The sequence below is a fragment of the Gracilinanus agilis genome, chromosome 4, assembly GCF_016433145.1.
Source record: "Gracilinanus agilis isolate LMUSP501 chromosome 4, AgileGrace, whole genome shotgun sequence".
In the NCBI taxonomy this organism is placed as follows: domain Eukaryota; kingdom Metazoa; phylum Chordata; class Mammalia; order Didelphimorphia; family Didelphidae; genus Gracilinanus; species Gracilinanus agilis.
Genome location: NC_058133.1, coordinates 197,022,721 through 197,043,037, shown reverse-complemented (window position 1 = coordinate 197,043,037; position 20,317 = coordinate 197,022,721). Strand labels below are relative to the sequence as shown.

The window sequence follows — 20,317 nt, the reverse complement described above, 5'->3', positions numbered from 1 at the left end:
GAGAAAATCTTAAAGCACTATAGATTCTTAACCTATTGGTCTTCCTCCACCGCCTTTGGTAAGCCATGCCGTTGGCCCAACTATGTGTTGGCCCAACTAACGCAAGGAAGAAGCCTGGCTACATCACAATGTTCGGATGACAGCGTCACGGCCCCAGAAAAAGAAGCTCGTGTACGAGGCTAGAAATTTATTTACTCTTCCCGAGGGCGGGATATCTGAATATTCCAGTTCGGAAACGCTGATTGGCTGATCGCCAAACCTGGCTCGGAATTTCCGTCCCAGTTCGCTTAGCCGGACTTGTGCTTGCGCTTGCGCGCCTGGTTTCTTGGGTCCCCAAGCATGCGAATGGCGCGGGGGTCGATTCTTCTTTTACTCGCGCTTCCTCTCGAGGGCTCGGCGTCCTGGCGTCGCCAGGGACAACCCTCGGCCTCTCCTCAATGGGAAAAAGAGGGCGGTTAATTTACTCAGGAGGGCGGGAATGGCTATCAAAAGAAAGGGCCAATCGAAGTCCCGAAATCTGGCGCGTGCAAAAACCAAGCTCCGGCCCACCAAAAGCTGGGGTAACCGCAGAGTGTTACTGGCGATGGGTCACTGCGGCAAGGATGACCTGAAGCCTAAGGCTTGGGAGCAAGAGGAGGCTACGTCCGCTTTGACTGAGAGTGATAGGGAAAGCAGAATGGGGGCGAGCGGGGGCAAGAGGATCCACGGGTAAGAATGCCCACCGCCCACCCTTCTCCTCCCCCGGATATCCCGGCTGCAGGCCACCGCGCCCCAGTTCCACCAAGGCCTGATTTTGCGTCCTCCTAGCTCTCTACGAGCCCCGAGACTTCGTGCAGCCCGCCCCTTTGCATACCACACCCCTCACATAGGAAACGTACTCCTACACTCACCAGTCTCCCTCCTGATTTCTTCCACTAACTTTTAAATCCTGCTCCCACTTCACGTACCCCTACTCAGCTCTCCACCCTTATTCTTTTAAAGCAACTTTCCTGCTTGTCTTCCTCCCCACATATACCCTTTCTTGACCCTATCCTCACCCCTTCTCTGAGTCTCAGTTCCCCATCTGTAAAATGAGAAAGGCTCTTCCAATCCTAGAGCTATGATAACCTTGAACCTTTGCTCCCTCTGTATAACTTTCTCTAGCTTCTTTACTTGGCTTCCCAAATCCTTCGATTCTAATACAGAATGGGGCTCCTGGTACCCAGGGTTCAAGAGGCTTAAATTACTTCTATCTTCAGGGACCTCTTTGCACCAAAAATCTGTCTTGGTTTTTTTAGCAGAAACTTTTAAACCCTCTCCAGTACTCCTCCCTTGTTAATGTGACAGTTTCTCACAATGGGGCAAATTTCTTAGTGCTACTATGAAAGCTTGCTGGATACTGAACTTATAAAACCTCCAGGCGTTATGGAGAGCAAAGTTGGACACAGCACCAGAAAACTAAAAGGAACCCTAGAAATGATCATATGTAATGGAGGAAATTAAGACTGGGGAGGGTAGCAGCTAAGTGATTTAGTGGATTGAGAGCTAGGCTGAGAGATGAGAGAGGTCTTGGGTTCAAATATGGCCCTAGACACTTCCTAGCTGTGTGTGAGCAAGTCACTTAACACCAACTACCTGGGGAGTGGCAGTGGTGTGGGTGGAACTGAGGCTGAGGAGGTCAAATGAGGTATCTTAAAATCTTAAAACTTTATCAGCAAGGGTCTATTAAGTTTATGCTGATTGAATTGAATGTGACAGACTTTTCTACTAGTAACGATGCAATGATCCAGGACAATCCCAAGGGACTTATGAGAAAAAATGCTGTCCACATCCAGAGAAAAAACTGTGGGAGCAGAAATGAAGAAGAAAAACATATGATTGATCACCTGATTCGATGGGGATATGATTGGGGTTTTGGTGTTAAAAGATCACTCTATTGCAAATATGAATAATATGGAAATTGGTTTTGAACAATGACATATGTATAACCCTGTGGAATTGCTTATCAGTTCTGGGAAGGGGGAAGGAAGAGAGGTGGGAAAGAATCATGTAACCATGGAAAAATATTTTAAATAAATTTAAAAAGTCTATGCTGATTGCAAGACTGGATATGCAAAGACAATAATGAAACAGTTCCTGCCTTCAAGGAGCCTCCATTCTATGGGTACATATATATAAATACAAGATTGTTTATTGGGGGTATCAGAAAAGACCTCATGGAGAAAATGGCACTTAGAAACCCTGCAGTTGGATGCTCCAGTATAGAATTACAGCCCAGCAGTTACATTTTTCAGCCGTACCTGAAGAATTCTCTAATATATCCATCCACAGGATAAAAAGATGGACCCTGAACCACCCAGCAGTATTATTATTGCTCTTGGTGGGTGGCAGTATTATTAATAAGCACTTTATATTGGCAAAGCATTTAAGCAATTACTTAATCCTCCCCATGTTGCTGGTTTCCAATTTTACAGAGGATTGTTCCAGGCCTCCTGCTGAACTAGTGGAAGGACCAGAAATAGAACCCAAGGAGTTACAAACTCCCAGGACTGAGGTTCATCTTGGTCTCCTGGCATCTGTTGTTTCATATATTGCAACTGCTTTAAAAAAAAAAAACAACTTAAAAACACTTTCCAGCTGTGGCCTCATCAGTCCTTTTGTAACCCTGTGATAAGAGACAGATTAAAGTTAAAATTTTTATAGTTTTTGTGCCCTAACTTTTTTGAAGGGGTATAGGGAAGAGAAATTGGCATAGAAAGGATCCAATTATTTAGTGACTATTACAGTGAGCCCAAATTACGAGTTAGATTCTGATTTTATAGGCCCCTGTTTGCTATCCACTAAGGCCATATTTTAGTCTGATTATGATTATACATTAGAATCCTCCAATCATTCCATTGTAGCTAAATCTGCCTTCTTGATATTCTGTACACAAGATCTTCCATTCCTGCCTTTTGCACTTAGTGACTCCCAAGTCTGCTGCATTGCCTGTATCTAAATAAGGAAGGCTGCCTCCCTTCTTAGAATGTAATCTCCTTAGGGGCAGGGACCCTTTAATGTTGAATCATGCCTATTGCCTAGAACAGTGCCTGGCATGTATGTAGTAGGTTAAGAAATGTTTATTGATTTCCAAAGTATATATTGCTGGGTTAAAGGATGTTAGACTGACTTCACATGTTAAGAGGTTTAAAGGAGGAGAGGGGAAAATCAGGAATAGGCACTAAAATGCAAGACACAAAGAATTGTCCTGTTTGAGCAGGTGATGCAAAGAGAAAAATGGCAGGATAGATGGACATAGGCTTTCCTATATTTGTTACGCCTGCAGCCTGAAAGAAAAGAAATCCCCACTTTGGAAGTGACAAAAAAATGGGGACTATAATAATAGTAGTATTTATATAACACTATAAGGTTATTTTGTTGGATCCTCATGGCCAATGCTTTGGAGGTAGGGGCAGTTATTATCCCAATTTTACAGATAAGGAAACTGAGGCAGACAGAGGTTGGTCACACAGCTAGTGTCTTTGTTTTTGTTTGTTTCAAAATCAGAGGGATTTATTGAGAGGAAAGTTGAACATGCATGTGGAGTGAAGCCTTTCTACCATGGAGGATAACTCCACAGGTAGTGTCTTGAAGCAGGATTTGAAGTCAGATCTTTCTTCAAAGTTAGTTATTTTGTGGATGGCATAGTAAACTCTTTTTATGATGCCATCCAGCTGCCTGATAAAGTTTGAAATAGGAATTGTGACAGTTAATCAGTTTCCTCATAACCTTCCTTCTTGGAACCACCAAGAAATTGATACCTTTTTTTGTTCATAGAACATCCATATTCATTTTGAAAGTGCTAAATATTTTTTTACTTAGTTGGATCTCCCCAACCCTACATATATCTAGGGTGGCTATACGAAGATCATAATAATGTGTCTTTCTTTAGATATGGAAATGAGCCTTAGTAAGTGGGATTTATATTTTTAGATTGTTCTTCAAGTGATGGTGAAGGGTTTGTCTGTTCCAGCTCCAGTTACTTTTTTTCTTGGGAACATCTCTAAGACAGAAGAGAAAGAAGGCAAATGGGGTTATAAGTGACTTACCCAAGGCCACACAGCTAGGACGTGTATGAGGTTGGATTTGAACCCAGATCCCCACCTACTCCAGGCCTGGTGCTCTATCAGTCATGCCATCTAGAAGCCCCATCCCATAGTCATTCACATCCTTTTTGGAGGCATTTTCAAGATAGTTGGTCAGGATTTTAGAGCCCCTTAGCACATGGTCATGAAGAAAACAAATGCATTCTTTTAGGAAGAATAAGCTAGTGACCACAGTCTCATTAGCACCTTGTTAAAATGAAGGAAATCACTGGGATTGGGTTTGTTATTATCCTAGGTGAATGAGGGGATTGATTGGTCCCCTTGGAAAGTTGAGCCCCAAACAGCCTTTGAGTTACCAAAACAAACTTGAATATATCTCTGTTTGGCTGCTGTGGTGACTATTCACTGGTGACACATCTAACAGGATTTGCTTTTCTTCTTCCATGAATCTTGTAATGAGTCTCCATGGGTTTATGGGCATTTGTGTCTAAAGATGTACTCATGGACCCTTTTCTATAACAGTAGAACATGAGTTCTCCCTTTGGACGGACTATATTTACCATAAGGTGATGCAGTTATATGCTGGATCCTGGTTACCCTCTTATTAACTCTTCATATCCACCATCTCCTAAAAAAAAATCAAAGGGACCTTATAAGTCATTATGTGTGAAATCTTTGGAAGTTTTTCTAAGTATACTAAGAAAAACCCTACTTTGTGTTCATATGATACCCTTGTATGAAAACAAACAAACAAACAAACAAACAAAGATATCAGGTAAAGCTGACCTTAGTTGGGTTGAATAAAGGTACCCAAAGGGGAGCAAAGCTGAGAATGGTGGGTTGGACCCATATTATTGAGGACCTCAATTATTAATTAGTCTAAGGCATTGATTTTTCCTCTAGTAAGACACTGGGTAGCCCTGAAGATTTTGGAGGATAGAGGACTAATCAAATCAAATCTATTCATTAATTGAATTCAGCAAACATTTATCTATTTTTAAAAATCCTTACCTTCTGTCCTAGAATCAATGCCATATATTGGTTCAAAGGCAGAAAAGTGGTAGGGTTTAGGCAACAGGAGTTAAGTAACTTGTCCAGATTCACACAGCTAGGAAATATCTGAGGCCAGGTTTGAACCAGGACCCCAACCCTCCCCACCTTCTCCAGACCTGGATCTCTCCATCTGGCTGTCCACTAACAAACATTTTTTAAGTGCTAAGCACAATACCAGGCCCTGAGTTTAGACAAAAATCACAATCTAATCGTTACTCTCTCAATGGGAGGCCCATGTCATGCACACAGATAAGTAAATGCTAAATGTATATGAAGTAATTTCAGTGAGGAGAGGAGCCCTGACCACTGAGGGGATGGGGAAAGACTCCTTGGTTTAAGTAGGTGACTTAAGCTGAACTTGGAGAGAAATTAGAGATTTCAAGAGGTAGCAATAAAGAAGGAGAACATTCCAGTCTTGTGGGCAGTCCTGAGTCGAGAGATGGAATGTTGTGGTATGGGCAAGTAGGTTTGTTTGTCTTTGAAAGCTAAATGTATTTGTAGTTTATCCTGGAGCCACTGAAGCTTTTTAAATAAGAGAGATAGGGGATAGTTGCGGGGGACAAGAAATGACATGCTCAGACCTGCTGCTTTAAGAATATCACTTTGGCAGTTGCCTGATATAAGGACTGTAGTAGACCATTAAAATAGTTAACATGACAGGCCTTCACCTCTGTCTTTCCCATATATTATCCCTGCCCCCCAATCATATTGCCCTCTTGTGATATCCCCTTGTTTTTTCCCCATCAAGGCTACTTCTTTGGACCAGATTCCACCTGGAATAAATGTACTTGGTGATAGCATATAGTAGGATTTACTCTAAACTCTCCATTTACCTCTCTAAGAATGGTCCTTATGTTAATAGTAGGGGGAGGGGAGAAATAGGGGTGTTTAAACACTCCCCCTCATATTCTAATTTGGATTACATGTACTGGTGGTACCTGTCTCTCCCAATAGATGGAAAGCTGTTTTAAATTTGAAAAAAAAAACCTCTTACCTTCTGTCTTAGAATTAATACCTAGAATTAATCAAGGCAGAAGAGTGATAAGGGTTAGGAAACTGGGGTTAAGTGACTTGTCCAGGGTCACACAGCTAGGAAGTATCTGAGGCCAGATTTGAATACTGATACTGAGCTCCTAGCTACTCTAGAAAACTCTTTTTTTTTTTTAATCATTGCATTGCACCTGCCATTGTGTGGTCATTTCAGTCATGTCTGACTTCCTGACTCCACTTGGGATTTTCTTGGCAAAGATATTAGAGTAGTTTGCCATTTCCTTCTTCAGCTCATTTGACAGATGAGGAAACCAAGGCCAACAGAATTGGCTTACCTAGGGTCACACAACGTAAGTGTTGGAGGCAAGATTTGAAGTCAGGAAAATGAGTCTTTCTGACTTCAAGCCAAGTGCTCTATCTACTTTGCCATCTAGGTTCATTGCACCTAGTACTTTTAATAAGTGTTTGTTGAATTAGTGAATATAAAGCAGAATAAGACACAGGAAGCATCCTAATTTCATGTAGTCAGGAAGGTTCTAGATCAGTGTCTAAACAGCACTGGATTGAGAGTTAGACAATCCTCATTCGGGTCTTGGTTCTACCCCTTAGATATGTGATCTTGGACAACATATTTTGGGCCTATTAGTTTATCTATAAAATGTGAGAGTGCTGTGGACTAGATGATTTCTGAGGTTACTCCCAGTCTAAATCTATGATTCTCTTGGGCAAGACTAAAGTACTTGTTTTGTGAGATAAGAAGAGGTAGGAATATATCTTTGTTTAGCCCCATTTTTGTCTTCAGATCTTCGTACCGGACACATAGTAGATGTTAAATGAATTCTAGTTGAATTAAAAAGAGGAAAGAGAATTATCTTTTTATCTCATTCAGACACTGGATCAGGTGATCTCTTGAGATTCTTCTGTGAGCCCAAAGTGGATTTCAGCAGCATACTTGGTCAGTAGTATATGTTACACACAAGGGAGACATTGTGTGCCTATGGAAACCAGTAGTACCAAGGATAAGACATTCTGTGGCTGTGGAAGCCAAAGAAAGGCAGGTGATAACAGACAAGAATGAGAGAAAAAACCCAAGGAAATAGTAGGATAGTAGGAAGATAGAAAGCACATGAAGAGTCACCTTCCTTACCTCAGGTTAGCATTAACCTTTAGGTAAACAGAGCCTCTCCTTGAGGACTTGGTAAACATTGGCTCCTAGCACTGAGTGGAGCTCAAGGTATACAAGAGAGTAAGGCAGAGTAAAGATTTCTTCTTTTCTCTTCTTTTTGAATGTGCTTTAGAATTGACCTGGTCATAGAGAGGACCTGAGGATTGGCTGTTTGAACCAGAGGTCTTGGGTTCCAGTTCCAGCTCTGGCTCCACTAGTGTGACTTTGCACTTGTCATTTAACCTCTCTTGAGCCTCAATTTCCATGTCCATAAAGGGATAAGAATAAAGAAATTTTCACCTCCAAATCTGTGGTTGTAGGATTATATTGTCCTATGGCCTGTGAGACTTCACTTTTATCTGTCAGGTTATTTGTTCAAGTTACTAGTTTGAATGGTCAAGACTGTCCAAGCTGTTTTTGGTGTAGGTACCAGTCCTCATAAGCAACAGCTTTATTTTCCAAGAGAAATCCAATCTGCCCTCTTCCATTCCTGTCCTCTGTCACAGGGTGGTTGTGAGGAGCTCTTAGACAAAGTGAGACTTCATGAGATCAGAGACTCTGTCTCATCTCAGTGTTGCCTCCTTCCAGCAACTCCAGAAGCAGTATCTTGGTCTTGGAGCCCTATGTCCTGGGTTCATATCCTGGGTCTGCCCTATATTTCCTGTGTGACCTTGACCAAATCACTCAAACTCCACCTCCCCCCCCCAACTCAGTTTTCTCATCTTAAAAAAAAAAAGAGAGTTGGATTAGATGACTTCTAAGGGCTCTTTCAACTCTGATCTTGCATTTTGCTTGGCATGTAAGAGGTGGTTAGTAAATAAAAGTTCATTGAATTGAGTTAATTTTATAAAGTAAGATAAAAATGTATATGAAAATTCATTGATGGGTATAAAATATTTTCAAATATAAGGGATTATTAATAAAATCTGCCATTGCAGGTGTTTGAAGAGGGAAGGGAATGTAAAAGAGACCCCCAAATTTGATTCAAGGGTGTCTGCCCTGGAAGAAGAGGAAAGAGGGTAAGCACAGAGTGGCGGTAAATGATGTAGGGACCAGAATATATATACTGGAGTGGATGCTGGGAAGAGGTTAGGGGAAAGATTATACTGGAGCTATAGGGTTAGAGTAGAGAGATCAGGAAAGTGGTGAGAGAGTAGTGACAAAGATTGGTGAGAGAGCCTCGATTTTAAACCTGCCCGTGGATCTAAGAATGTAGGAAGCCTAATGACAGGGAGCATAAATATTGTTGAGCAAGTTACACATATTTAAGGGCTATGCATGGTAAGTATTGGAAGAATAGATACATACCCTCTCCAGAAGAACTCAAGTATAATTGGGAACACAAGGCAAAACAAGATAGGATCAGTTAAATTCATGATTAATATTTGATAAGGTGTTCTAGAGATAAAGGTTGGAGATTATGTTGGCTTGTTTAGGGAATGGATGGGACTGGTTCAGGAAAGCTACTTGGATTAGACTCAAACTGTGATATAAGGGGTGTGTGTGTGTGTGTACACGTGTGTGCTTGTGTGTATGTATGTGTATGTGTGCCTGAGCACATTTACGAACACTGAGATTGGAGGAGGTGGAGATTCAGGAATTTGGTGGGAAGTTGTACAGTGGTAGGACAATCTGTCCAAAAATTTTGGGGCAGGGAGAGTAAGGCCTGGTACTGGGAGATTCTCAGAAGTTGGCTATACACTCATCACAAGGACTCTAAAGCAAAGCATAGGGAGAAATGCCAGAAGTCTTAGAGATGAATGGAGCAAGACTGAATATATAAATTTATTATAGATGCTATTAGGGGTAGGCTTTATGCAGGCAGGTAGCATTCATTTTTAAGCCAGCACCCTATTCACTCTCTTAGTGGTCACTTTCAGGCTTTACAAAGTTAGCAGATTTTCTCAAAACACCTAATTGTACCCTTTGGGAATGACTCCCTCACCTGATAGGGCACAGAGCTGTAATAGCTTCCTTGGCACATCCTCTGCCTAATAAGGAGAGCTTGTTTATTTGCTGCTACTGTGTACTGGAAGGTTTCATCCTACTCTTCAGAGACACAGGAGAGAACAGCCAGGTCTGGGGTTGGTTGGCCAACTCCCCAAGGCCATAGTCAGAAGCAAAAGCAGGAATCAGTCCCCACCTTGAGCGCACACCAGCAGCAGAGTAGGTTGGAGATTTATAAACACTTTGCTTTGTTATTAGGGGCACTATTGTCTCCTCAATGAGTAAGGACGAGGGTCCCTCTGGAGGTGGGTTCATGTAACTGCTCTCTATCTTTCGAGCAGCCCCTCTCTTGTTCTTTTCCCAGAACTCCATCCCCAGAGATGCCACAATTCTTGGCTTTGGAAGAAGTGGAGTTGGGAGAGTCAGATGAGAGGGAGGATATTTCTGGAGATGAACAAGCAAGAAGGCATATTACTCTGGCTTTTGTTGAGAAAGATAATGTGTTATCCTTGAAGAAAGATACCATGGTATCCTTGAAGAACTGTTCGCAGCGTCATTATAAGAAGAAGAAGAAAAAAAGGTTAGAAATGGAGGTTGGAAAGTGGGAGAGGGGAGGGTACACCGAGGAGACTAGAGCCTTAGGAACACAGAGAACTAGGGAGGCCTTGTGAAGCTTAGACTCTTGGGAGAGCACCTGCCCATTATAAAGAGGGAGCATACAGAGAGGGGAGTTGGGAGACAACCTTGGCTTTTATGTAAGTATAAAAGCCTCTTGAAGGGGCAGTTAGGTGGCTCAGAGGATAGATAGAAAGCCAGGCCATTTGCTTAGCCCTTGCTGTCTTGGAGTTGTTATGAAGATAAAAAGTAAGGTTGTTTTTTTTTTTTTTTAAGCCCAAACCTCTCAAGTATTTGCTTTAATGAAGATGAGCAGTGGCATCAAACTCAGACAGAAGTGAGAGCCACTAAATTAGATCCCTGTGGAGGTATCTTGGGCTTAGAAAACCACATATTCACATTATTTACATTCTGAAGTATTTTTATGTGTTTGTTAAATGTTTCCCCATTACATTAAAATGGTTCCTGCTATTCTCTAGAGTGGGGCAGTGTTTGACATCTCTGGTTTTGAGAATCTAAACCAGAGCTAATCCTCCAAACCATTTCTATTTACTGTTAAAAAGTGGATTTTTTTCTTTTGTAATTTTTTGTGAATATTAAATGCTGCCTGTTTTCAGAACATTTGGAACAAAATCATAAAGGTGTACTCTGAAAATATCTAGATTACTGAATCTGACTCTAGCTCTTCTGTGCTCCCCTTCTCCATTTAGGCAATGGAGCTGGCCTTTCCCTAAGCTTGGATTCTTTCTGACTCACCTCTGTTCTTTAGGGCCATGGGACAAAAAGGGGAAGCAATTAAATATTTTAAAATTTAAATGACTAATTATTAATAATTTAAATTTAAAATTAAAATTTGAATAAAATTTAAAATTTAAACATCTTTAAAAGATCTTTAGTTCTAGTTCCTACCTTTCTACAAAATAACATTGATAATACATAACAGAAAATAGAGGCAGGATTTGCCACAGATATAACATAAATTTCCACCTAATGGACCAGATAATTATACCTTTATGGCACATATTCTTATAATAGCTGTACCCTTTTTGGGCCTGGGGAATAATACCCTGCAGTGGAAATTGGGAAAACTAGTTTCAGTATGTTAAGGGATCAGGTTGCCCTGAGAACTCAGATTTCAAGGAGCCTCCTTCCTCCCAACCACAGATGGAGTATTTTCTGATATAGCTTGCAGATTTGTGGGTCCAGCCATCCTGTGGTCCTTTTCGGTTTCTCTGTCTCTGTCTTGCTGCTTTCTTTTTTCTCTTTTCCAGATGATTGGTGATTAATCTATCCAGCTGCCGATATGATAGTGGTGAGCATTTTGTGTCTGGGGAACACAGTTTAGTTGGTGAGCCATTGGATTCCTTGGAAGGAGAAAGATTACATCATTATGTGTCCTTAAAGGATTCAAGGAAGGAACTCCAAATCCTATGCTTCCCTTCTCATAATCTGAGTTTATATGACCAGAGGACTAGAAATTCAGTTACCTAGGTTTCCTGGTTTCCAACAAGTGAGACCAAGAATATACATGTTCTATATATACTTTGATATTCCTAGCTATCATGTCATCTGTATGGACAGCATCTCTGAGGGATAGGTGGTGGTGAGGTGGCAGTCATGACCATGAAGGTTAGAGAGGAAGCTTTTGTCACCCTTGTGTGTCCCATTCGGTGGTTCTTTACCTCTGCCTTGATTCACTGAAAGTAGGAACAGAGCTAATCTAGAAGCAGTTCCATAATCCAGAAATTAATAACAATATACTGTTGTAAATATGGAAATATTTTCCCCCAGACATTTTGCCATCCTAATTAAGTTTTTTAAATTAATTTTTAGTTACATTTTAAGTTCCAAAAATCCTAATTAAGTTTTGCTCAGGTTTAGGATCAAAAATCTAAATCTGGAAGGGACTTGGCAATTATCTAGTCCAGTGATGGGCAAACTTTTTAAAGAGGGGGCCAAAGGAAAGGAAATGCTCATCTGTCAGTCTGTTTCTAAGGCAACTCTTTTCAAAGTTTCATTGTATTGTATCCTACTCACTGTATTCCTCAGATTAGGAATAACTGTCATTAGGCCGGATAGAACATTTCAGGGGGCCACACCTGGCCTGCGGACCTAGTTTGCCCATCACTGATCTAGTTCAATCCCTTTATTTTACAGATAAGGAAACTCAGGCCCAAAGATGTTAAACTATTTGCCTAGAGTCACAGTTCTTTTTTAAACCCCTGATCTTGTATAACTCAGGTTGAATTGCTTGCCAGCTCTGGGAGAGAGAAGGGAAGAAGGGAGGGAGACAATTTGGATCATTTAACTTCAGAAAACTGATGTGGAAATGTGCTACTACATAAAATTGGTTAAAAAAAAGAATGTTACTTCCTAAAAAAACAAAACAGAACCAGAAACCCTTATCTTCTGTCTTAGAATCAATACTAAGTATTAGTTCCAAAGGAGGAGAGCAGGTAAGGGCTAGGCACTTGGGGTTACATGACTTGCCCAGAGTCACACAGGTAGGAAATTGGTCAGATTTGAATTCAGGTCCTCCTGATTCTAGGCCTGGTGTTCTACCTAGCTGTCCCTCATATAGATACTTTGTGACATACTCAGGATTGGAATCAAGGTTTTCTTGATAGCAAGTCCAAGGCTCTTTCCATTGAACCACAATTAATCTGCATTTTCCAAGTGTTCAGTAAACTAATAGTATTTGGAAACAGTTCGGTTTGCTCTCTGTAGCAAAGAGGAACCATAAATTTAGGGTGAAGTTTGCTGCAAATAAACCACATATGCTGTGTTCTTCAGTAGTATTCTACCCATCCCATGTCCTTCTCTGTGATGGTGCCTGTCCCATAAAATAGTCTTTTTAAGCAAACGTGCTTGGCATTCAAGCAGCATGGCCAGGCCATCAGCATTGCCTCTTTGCAGTAGAGTTTGAATGCTGCCGTTCAGCTCAGGGTCTGTTATCTTGTCAGGTGGTCTTCAGAATATTATATTATTATTATCTAATAGACATTAACCAAACACACATTTACCTAAGAGATACATCTTATGGAGAATTTGCACAAAGCAAGCCCTCACATAGAGGTCAGAAGAACCAATGCCAGGATGCTCTCAAGGTCTCTCTGAAGAACTTTGCTATTGGTGGTGAGACATGGGAGGAGACCCTGGCAAAGGACAGTCCAGCGAGCCCACATCAAAGAAAGCACCAGATAACAGGCCCTGAGCTGAACCACCAAACATTCAAACTCTACTCCCTGGGAGAGGTAGAACTGCATTAACTCAAAAGAAATGGGAGATGCACAAATTTGGAGACATCTCCATCCAAAATGTTCACACGGGCTCGTTGTCCCTGACCTGTGGTTCAGCCTTCAGAGCTTGGATCTGTTTGACCAGCCACAGTTGGGTGCCCCGACACAGTGATGTCATTTTGGTCCTCTTCCTGTATGAAGAACAACAGCCAACAGCTGGCCAGTTCTATGCAAGGGAAAGAGTGGCTCCAAGAATGGGGAGCAGGCAGTGCTTAGCTTAGCTTACCAGGCATGATGTAGGTCTCCTGTTCTGCTTCATGGTCTGACACTCTCTTCTGTGTGTCTAATGCAGTTCGTCGGGCTGCCCGGCTCTATGGCTTACGTGAAGGAGGAGACCATGATGATTGGACCCTTTATTGGACAGATTTCTCCGTCTCCCTTGATCGAGTAATGGAAATGAAATGTTACCAGGTACTGGGGCGTGAATGGTCCTCAGTGTTGGGGAAGCTTCTACTTGGGAGAGCGGAGGAGATCTGTCATCCCCTAGCCAGGAGGACTATGAAAACTGATTCTTGGTGGGTGCTTTCATTTCCTCCTTGGGGTTGAGGTTGGAGCTCATGCCTTCTAGCTTTCTTTGCAGAAGATCAACCATTTCCCTGGAATGAGTGAAATCTGCCGAAAGGACCTGCTGGCCAGGAATATGAGTCGTATGATAAAGCTTTTCCCCAAAGAATTCCATTTTTTCCCTAGAACTTGGTGTCTTCCTGCAGAGTAAGTTTCTCTTTGGGCTTCCTTTCCTATTTTATTTTAGTCTCCCTATCTTTCACCTTTTTAGTTAATTGGCAAGTCAATCAGCAAGTGCTTATTGGCACTGTGCTATGCTATAGGGGCACAAAGACAAGGAGGGACTACTTCTTGCCCTCATAGTGCTTATATTTTAATGGTGGAGACAACTTTCACATATGTAGGTGTAAACAAAACCTGTGCAAAGCAGATATGATGTAATCTTGGTGGGGAAGGCAACTGGAGGATCTAGGAAAGGCCAGCCTATGGACTGTCTTTTTTTTTTTTCCCTTAAGCTTTTACATTCCATCTTAGAATGAAAGGAAATTAATATGATTATTTATTAATACCATTATTAATACAAAAATTAATACAAATGCTGGGCAATTGAAGTTAAATGATTTGTCCAGGGACACACAGCCAGGAATTGTTTGAGGCCAGATTTGAACCCGGGGTCTCCTGTCTCTGGGGCTGCCTCCCAATCCACTGAACCTCCTATTAGCCCCAGAAAGCCTTTTTTTTTTTTAATCATTGCATTGCACCTGCTATTGTGTAGTTTCAAAGGAAGCCATGGATTCCAAGAGGCAGAGGCAAGAGGAGAGTGTTTTCCAGCACGGGGGGACAGCCAATATAAAGGCAGATTGGAGAAGGAATATTGTGTGTGAAGACCAATAAGAAGGCATGTTCGGTTCAAGCAGAGAGTTTGAAATAGAGTAATATATAATGAGACTAGAAATATGAGATTATAGGAGTAAGGCCAGGTTAAATCTGGCCTCAGACACTTTCTAGCTGTGTGACCCTGGGTAAATCACTTAATCCCATTTGCATAGGCCTTGCTTTTCAGTCTTAAGTTGTTACTAAGACAGAAAGTAAGGGTTTAAAAAAAAATAAAAGCTAACTATTATTCACTTTAAACCCAGGAGCCTTTTCCTGTTTGCTTAAGAGGAGGGAATATAATTTATAATGGATATCAAGCATTTTGTAACCCCTTCAAGTGCTCTATAAATGTTATTGATTATATTATTATTATTATTATCTTTTCAAAGTCATTCTATGGTCTTTGCCTGTTTTGTTTTTCAATAAAGAGTTAGCCTTAGTTTGTGCTTTGTCTCCAACTAATGTCTTTATTTTCTATTTCTTCTCTCCCTCTGGTAGTTGGGGTGATTTGCAGAATTATAGCAGGTCAAAAAAATATAAGACTTTTATCTGTAAGCCAGACTCTGGCTGCCAAGGAAAAGGTATATTTGTTACGCGGTCTGTAAGAGATATCAAACCAGGAGAGGATATGATCTGCCAGCTCTATATTTCAAAGGTAATTTTTATTATGGTTATTTATTGCTCGATGTGTCCTTATTGTTTGATTTCCCTTTTACCATATGTGGAAGAAGACCTTGCTTTAGGGAATTTAAGTTGGAACCATTTACCCACTTTTTCAGTGTACCAAGGAGGTTCACATGTACGTGATTCAGAACCAGGAATCTCTCATATTTACACAGCACTCGCTGTCAATCTGGCTGAGGGAGGAATCCTATATTGATAGACCTGGGGAAACAGTTCATGGAATCATAAATTTAGATTTGGAAGAGACTTTGGAGTCTAAACCTTTGATTTTACCAATGAAGAAACTGAGGCCCAGAGCTATGAAATATTTTACCCAGGGCTGCAGAAATTAGTTAAGTGTCTAGTCGGATTAGAAGTCCTTTCTTCCTAACTCTTAGTGTTCTAGTCACTGTGCCACCTAGTGAGAGAATTTCTTTTCTTTTTGATAAATCTCATTCCACTGAAGTAAGAATAATTAGCTCCCTAGTTCACAGACCTGACAGTGACATAGACAAGAGAGGGAGAATTATAATTTTCTCAATAGGAATGGCCAGGGACCATTTTTTCTTTTTAAAAAAGGAAATTATTATTATTATTATTATTTTAAAAACCCTTTTAAGGTCAGAAGAGTGGTAAGGGCTAGGCTGGGTTAAGTGACTTGCTCAGGGTCACACAGCTGGGAAGTATTTGCAGTCATATTTGAACCCAGGACCTCCCATTTCTGTGCCTGGCTCTCAATCTGCTGAGCTACTCAGCTCCCCTAAAACGGAAATTATTGACACTTTTTTTTGACACATCAGACATTTCCTAGCCCACACCTAAACACACCCTCTTACAAAGTACAGTATCCAAAGGGCAAATTTATCAATTGTTAACAGACTGAATCACAGGATCCTAGATTCGGAGGTGGAAGAGACCTTATGGGCCATGTTGTACAACCCCCCCATTTTACAGATGGGGATACTGAGGGGTCTGTAAGAGGTAAAATAAATCTGCTTAACGTCAGATTGGTAGCAGGTGACAGATTTGGGTTTCATGTCCAAGTCATCTGGATAAAAAGGAGGAGTCTTAGGAATGGAGCCTTTAGTTTTATCAGTTTTCACTCATTCAGAGTAACATTGATCACTGTAATTGGCTGGAGTTCTGCTGACTCCATGTGGATCTTACTTATATTGATGTAACCATTGTGTAAGGCAGGGAAGCTAGGTGGCACAATGGATAGAGCACCGGGCCTCGAGTCAGCAAGACTCATCTGCCTGAGCTCAAATCCACCTGGACATTTACCAGCTGTGTGACCTTGGGCAAGTCACTGGACCCTGTTGGCCTCAATTTCCTCATCTATAAAATGAACTGAGAGAAGAAAATGGCAAACCATTCCTTATCTTGGCCAAGAAGAGTCAGACATGACTGAATCAACCGAACAAGCTATTGTGTATATTGTTCTTTTATCTTTGCTTTCTTCATTTTACACGAGTTGTCTTCTCACATTTCTTTGGGTTTTTTTCCTATTTGTCATTTTTCGTATTGGAATAATATTCCATTATATTTATATGTCATACTTTATTCAACCATTCCCCAGTCATGGGATCATAGATTTATGGCTATAAAGTACCTTAGAGGCTATCTAGTCCATCCTCTCCTTCTACTGATGGAGGAAACTGAGAACTAGTGAAGTTAAGTGATTTGTCCAAGGTCACACAGCTTTTAAGCATTAGAGGGAAGATTCGAACTAAGGCCTGCCTTTGGGCATATATAATCTGCCTCTAGATTTTTTGTTATCCCCAGATAATGTCACTTGAAAACATTGTTATCTTCTTATGCTGTCATCAATCATTTTACTGGAATACCACCCTAGGAGTAGAATCTGGGTCAGACACTAGTTTTTCTTCCCTTCCCTTCACTTCTTTTTGTGGTACCCTCTTGAGGGAAAAAGCACTGAAGAATGATGGTACCCTGTGTTAGTACATAAAGTTTTTACCCCAAAGGTCTTATTTGTTCATCATAGTCTCACAGCAATCTTTGTGAGGTGGGTAGGCATACCATTAAAAAAAAAAAAAAACCACAACCCTTTCCTTCTGTCTTAGAATGATTCTAAGGCAGAAGAGCAGTAAGAGCTAGGCAATGGGGGTTTAAGCGACTTGCCCAGTATTTCACAATTAAGAAGTCTCTGAGGCTGGATTTGAACCCAGGACCTCCCATCTCCAGGCCTAGCATGCCCCTGAGTCACCTTCCTACCCCACAGGCATCCCATTTTACAGACAGATACCCTGACAAACATTGAGCTTATACACCTTGCCCAGAAGTTAGGAGTTGGGCTGAGAGCAAGCCACTGGTCATCTGATCTCCTCCAGCCCTGGTCAGCCTTCAAGAACAGCACTGAGAGTAAAAAACAGCAGTTCCTCCCAAGTCACCTGCATGGTTTCTGTCCCCTCCTGTCATTCAGCCTTTTATCATTGATGGATTCAAGTTTGACCTTCGGATTTATGTGCTAGTGACTTCCTGTGATCCTCTTAGGATCTTTGTGTACAATGAAGGGCTCGCTCGGTTTGCCACGACCTCCTACTCTCATCCTACTTCAGACAACGTGGTGAGTCTGACTGGTCATTTCAAGTACAAGCTGAAATACCCATGTCCAAATTTAATCTGTCTTTCCTAACCTGGTTCATTATTTTGGCACCTGGGGGGTCCCGACAGGTTTCAGGTTGCAGAAGCCCCAAGGAGAGTCCACACCATGGAGCCTTTTAGGTAGAGCCCATCCTGGAGGCAAAAGGGTACACTTAGGCTTTCATTCCCTTCCGCTCTTCTGATTCTACGAGACAGGGTGCCCATCCCACTTCATTTCCCGAGGATATTGAGCTATGCCATTAATTTTTTAAAATCAAACTCTTATGCTTTTAATTTCCTTTGATTTTCTCAATTTCTCCAACAAAAATGATGTGCATATCTATTCCCCTTTCCTTTGTATCTCTCTTTAATTACTGAGAGCTAAGAGGAAAAGTGAGATAAAAGGACAGCACCTAATCCCTTGTGGTCGTCCCCTAAAACTGTCATTCTAGGATCATAGTTGGAAGGGATGTTAGATCTCCAATCCTCAGTTTTACAGATGAGGAAACTGAGGCCTAGGGAGGTGTTAAGGGTGTTGTTCAGGGTCCCACCACTACAACATGTCTGAGGTGGTCAGGATTTGAACTTGGGTGTTCTCGATTCCAAGTTCAGTGGCCTAACCATTATACCATACTACCCTGTACTGCCACACTATGGCTCTCTTCCCTTTCATAACCAAATGCTGCCTACAGAAGGTTATCAGCACAACTTGATTCTATTTCTTCCTTATTTAGTCCCTTGTAATCTGGCTTCTGACCCCATCACTCAATCAAAACTGTTATCTCCAAAGTTATCTGTGTTTGGTTTTATTTTACCCTTACCTTCTGTCTTACTAAATATCCATTCTCAGACAGAATAGTGGCAAGGGCTAAGCAGTTGGGGTTAAGTGACTTGCCCAGAGTCACACAGCTAGGAAATGTCTGAGATCAGATTTTGAACCCAGGTCCTCTCTTGACTCCAGGCCTGAAGCTCTATCACCACATTTTACCTAGCAGTATGAAGACTCACCACGTTTTACCTAGCAGCCCCAACCAATGATCTCTTTAACTGCTAAATCACCACCTTTTTCTCAGTCCTTGTTCTCCCTGACTTCTTATTCACACTTTTCCTCCTTCTTTCTCTTCCCCAAGTTTTCCTGCTACAGCTCTCCTATTTTTTTCTTCTGCCTGTCCCACTACTTCTCAACTTCCTTTGTTGAATCAACCTCTGTATATTGCCTCCTGTGTATAAGTGTACCCCAGGGCTCTTTCATCATCTCCCCTCCCTTCCCCTCTCATTTCCTGTCTTCTCTAGGATCCAGTCCTCATTACTGCATTGATGACTCTCAGATCTACATACACAGCCCCAGCCTCTTTCCCCAGCTCCCCAACTGCTTCCTTGGTAGTCCAGACTCATTTCAAAGCCTTATGTCTAAAATGGACCTCATTACCTTTCCCCCAAACTTACTCCTCTTCCTAACCTTTTTGTGTCTATTGAAGGCTCCACCATTCTGCCAGATGATTGGGTTTACAACTTTGGAGCTTCACTTTTCACTCTGACCTCTCATCAGTTACCAATCGTAATGATTCTATCTCTCATCTCCACACCCATATGGGTCAGGGACCCTCAGCATCTCTCTGCAGCATGGGAATACCCTTCTTTTAAAAAAAAGATAACTTTTTGTTTTTTTTTACATTATCAAAAATTTTCCCAATTTCTTCCCCTTCCCAGAAAGTCATCCCATATAATAAATAATATATTTTAAAGAAGAGGGGAGAAAAATCAGCAAAACTGATTAATACATTGAAAAAATCTGAAAATGTACGCACTATCCCATGCTCTTGGACTTCTTGTCCTTTGCATTAAGAACCTTCTTCTCTCCAGCCGACTTCTTTAATTCATGTTCTACATAGCATATCGATATTTTTAAAGCCCAGGTCTGGCTGTTCCATTCTCATGCCATGTAGTATATTTCAGGGGGTCCTCTGTGTCATCTAGTGTAAAATTCAGCCTCCTTTGTTTGCCATCTAAGGCCCTTCATAGTCTGACCATGACCTATATTTCTCAGTATTGGATTGTCCTTCCTATGTGACAGCTAGTTGGTCTAGTGGATAGAGTGCTAGGCCTGGAGTCAGGAAGACCTGAGTTCAAATATGGCCTCAGATACTTAACTAGCTGTGTGACTCTGGGCAAGTCACTTAACCCTGTTTGCCTCAGTTTTCTCATCTGTAAAAAGAGCTGGAGAAAAAATATCGAAGCATTTCATTATCTTTGCCAAGAAAACCCCAAATGGGATCATAAAGAGTTGGATTTGACTGAAAGGACTGAACAGCAGCGTGCCTGTATTCTTCATTCCACAGTTTTACTTGCTTTTCTTTATACATAACATTTTATCTCCTCCTTCCTTTTATACAACCTGTCCCACATGCCTGAGATGCTCCCTTTCCTTGCATCTCCAACTCTCCCTTCCCTTCCCTTCCCTTCCTTTCCCTTCCCTTCCCTTCCCTTCCCTTCCCTTCCCTTCCCTTCCCTTCCCTTCCCTTCCCTTCCCTTCCCTT

At 41.5% G+C, this 20,317-nt stretch overlaps 1 protein-coding gene across 1 annotated transcript in view; it reads left to right on the top strand.

The window, feature by feature from the left end:
• The first annotated feature begins 414 nt into the window (after positions 1-414).
• The window catches only part of TTLL6 (tubulin tyrosine ligase like 6), a 60,361-nt gene continuing 40,458 nt past the window's right edge, over positions 415-20,317 (top strand). The window contains 7 exon segments of the mRNA XM_044675114.1: positions 415-708; positions 8,211-8,291; positions 9,584-9,799; positions 11,106-11,146; positions 13,426-13,544; positions 13,714-13,844; positions 15,012-15,168. Of these exon segments, the coding sequence (XP_044531049.1) occupies positions 479-708; positions 8,211-8,291; positions 9,584-9,799; positions 11,106-11,146; positions 13,426-13,544; positions 13,714-13,844; positions 15,012-15,168 (975 nt within the window). The 5' untranslated portion in view covers positions 415-478.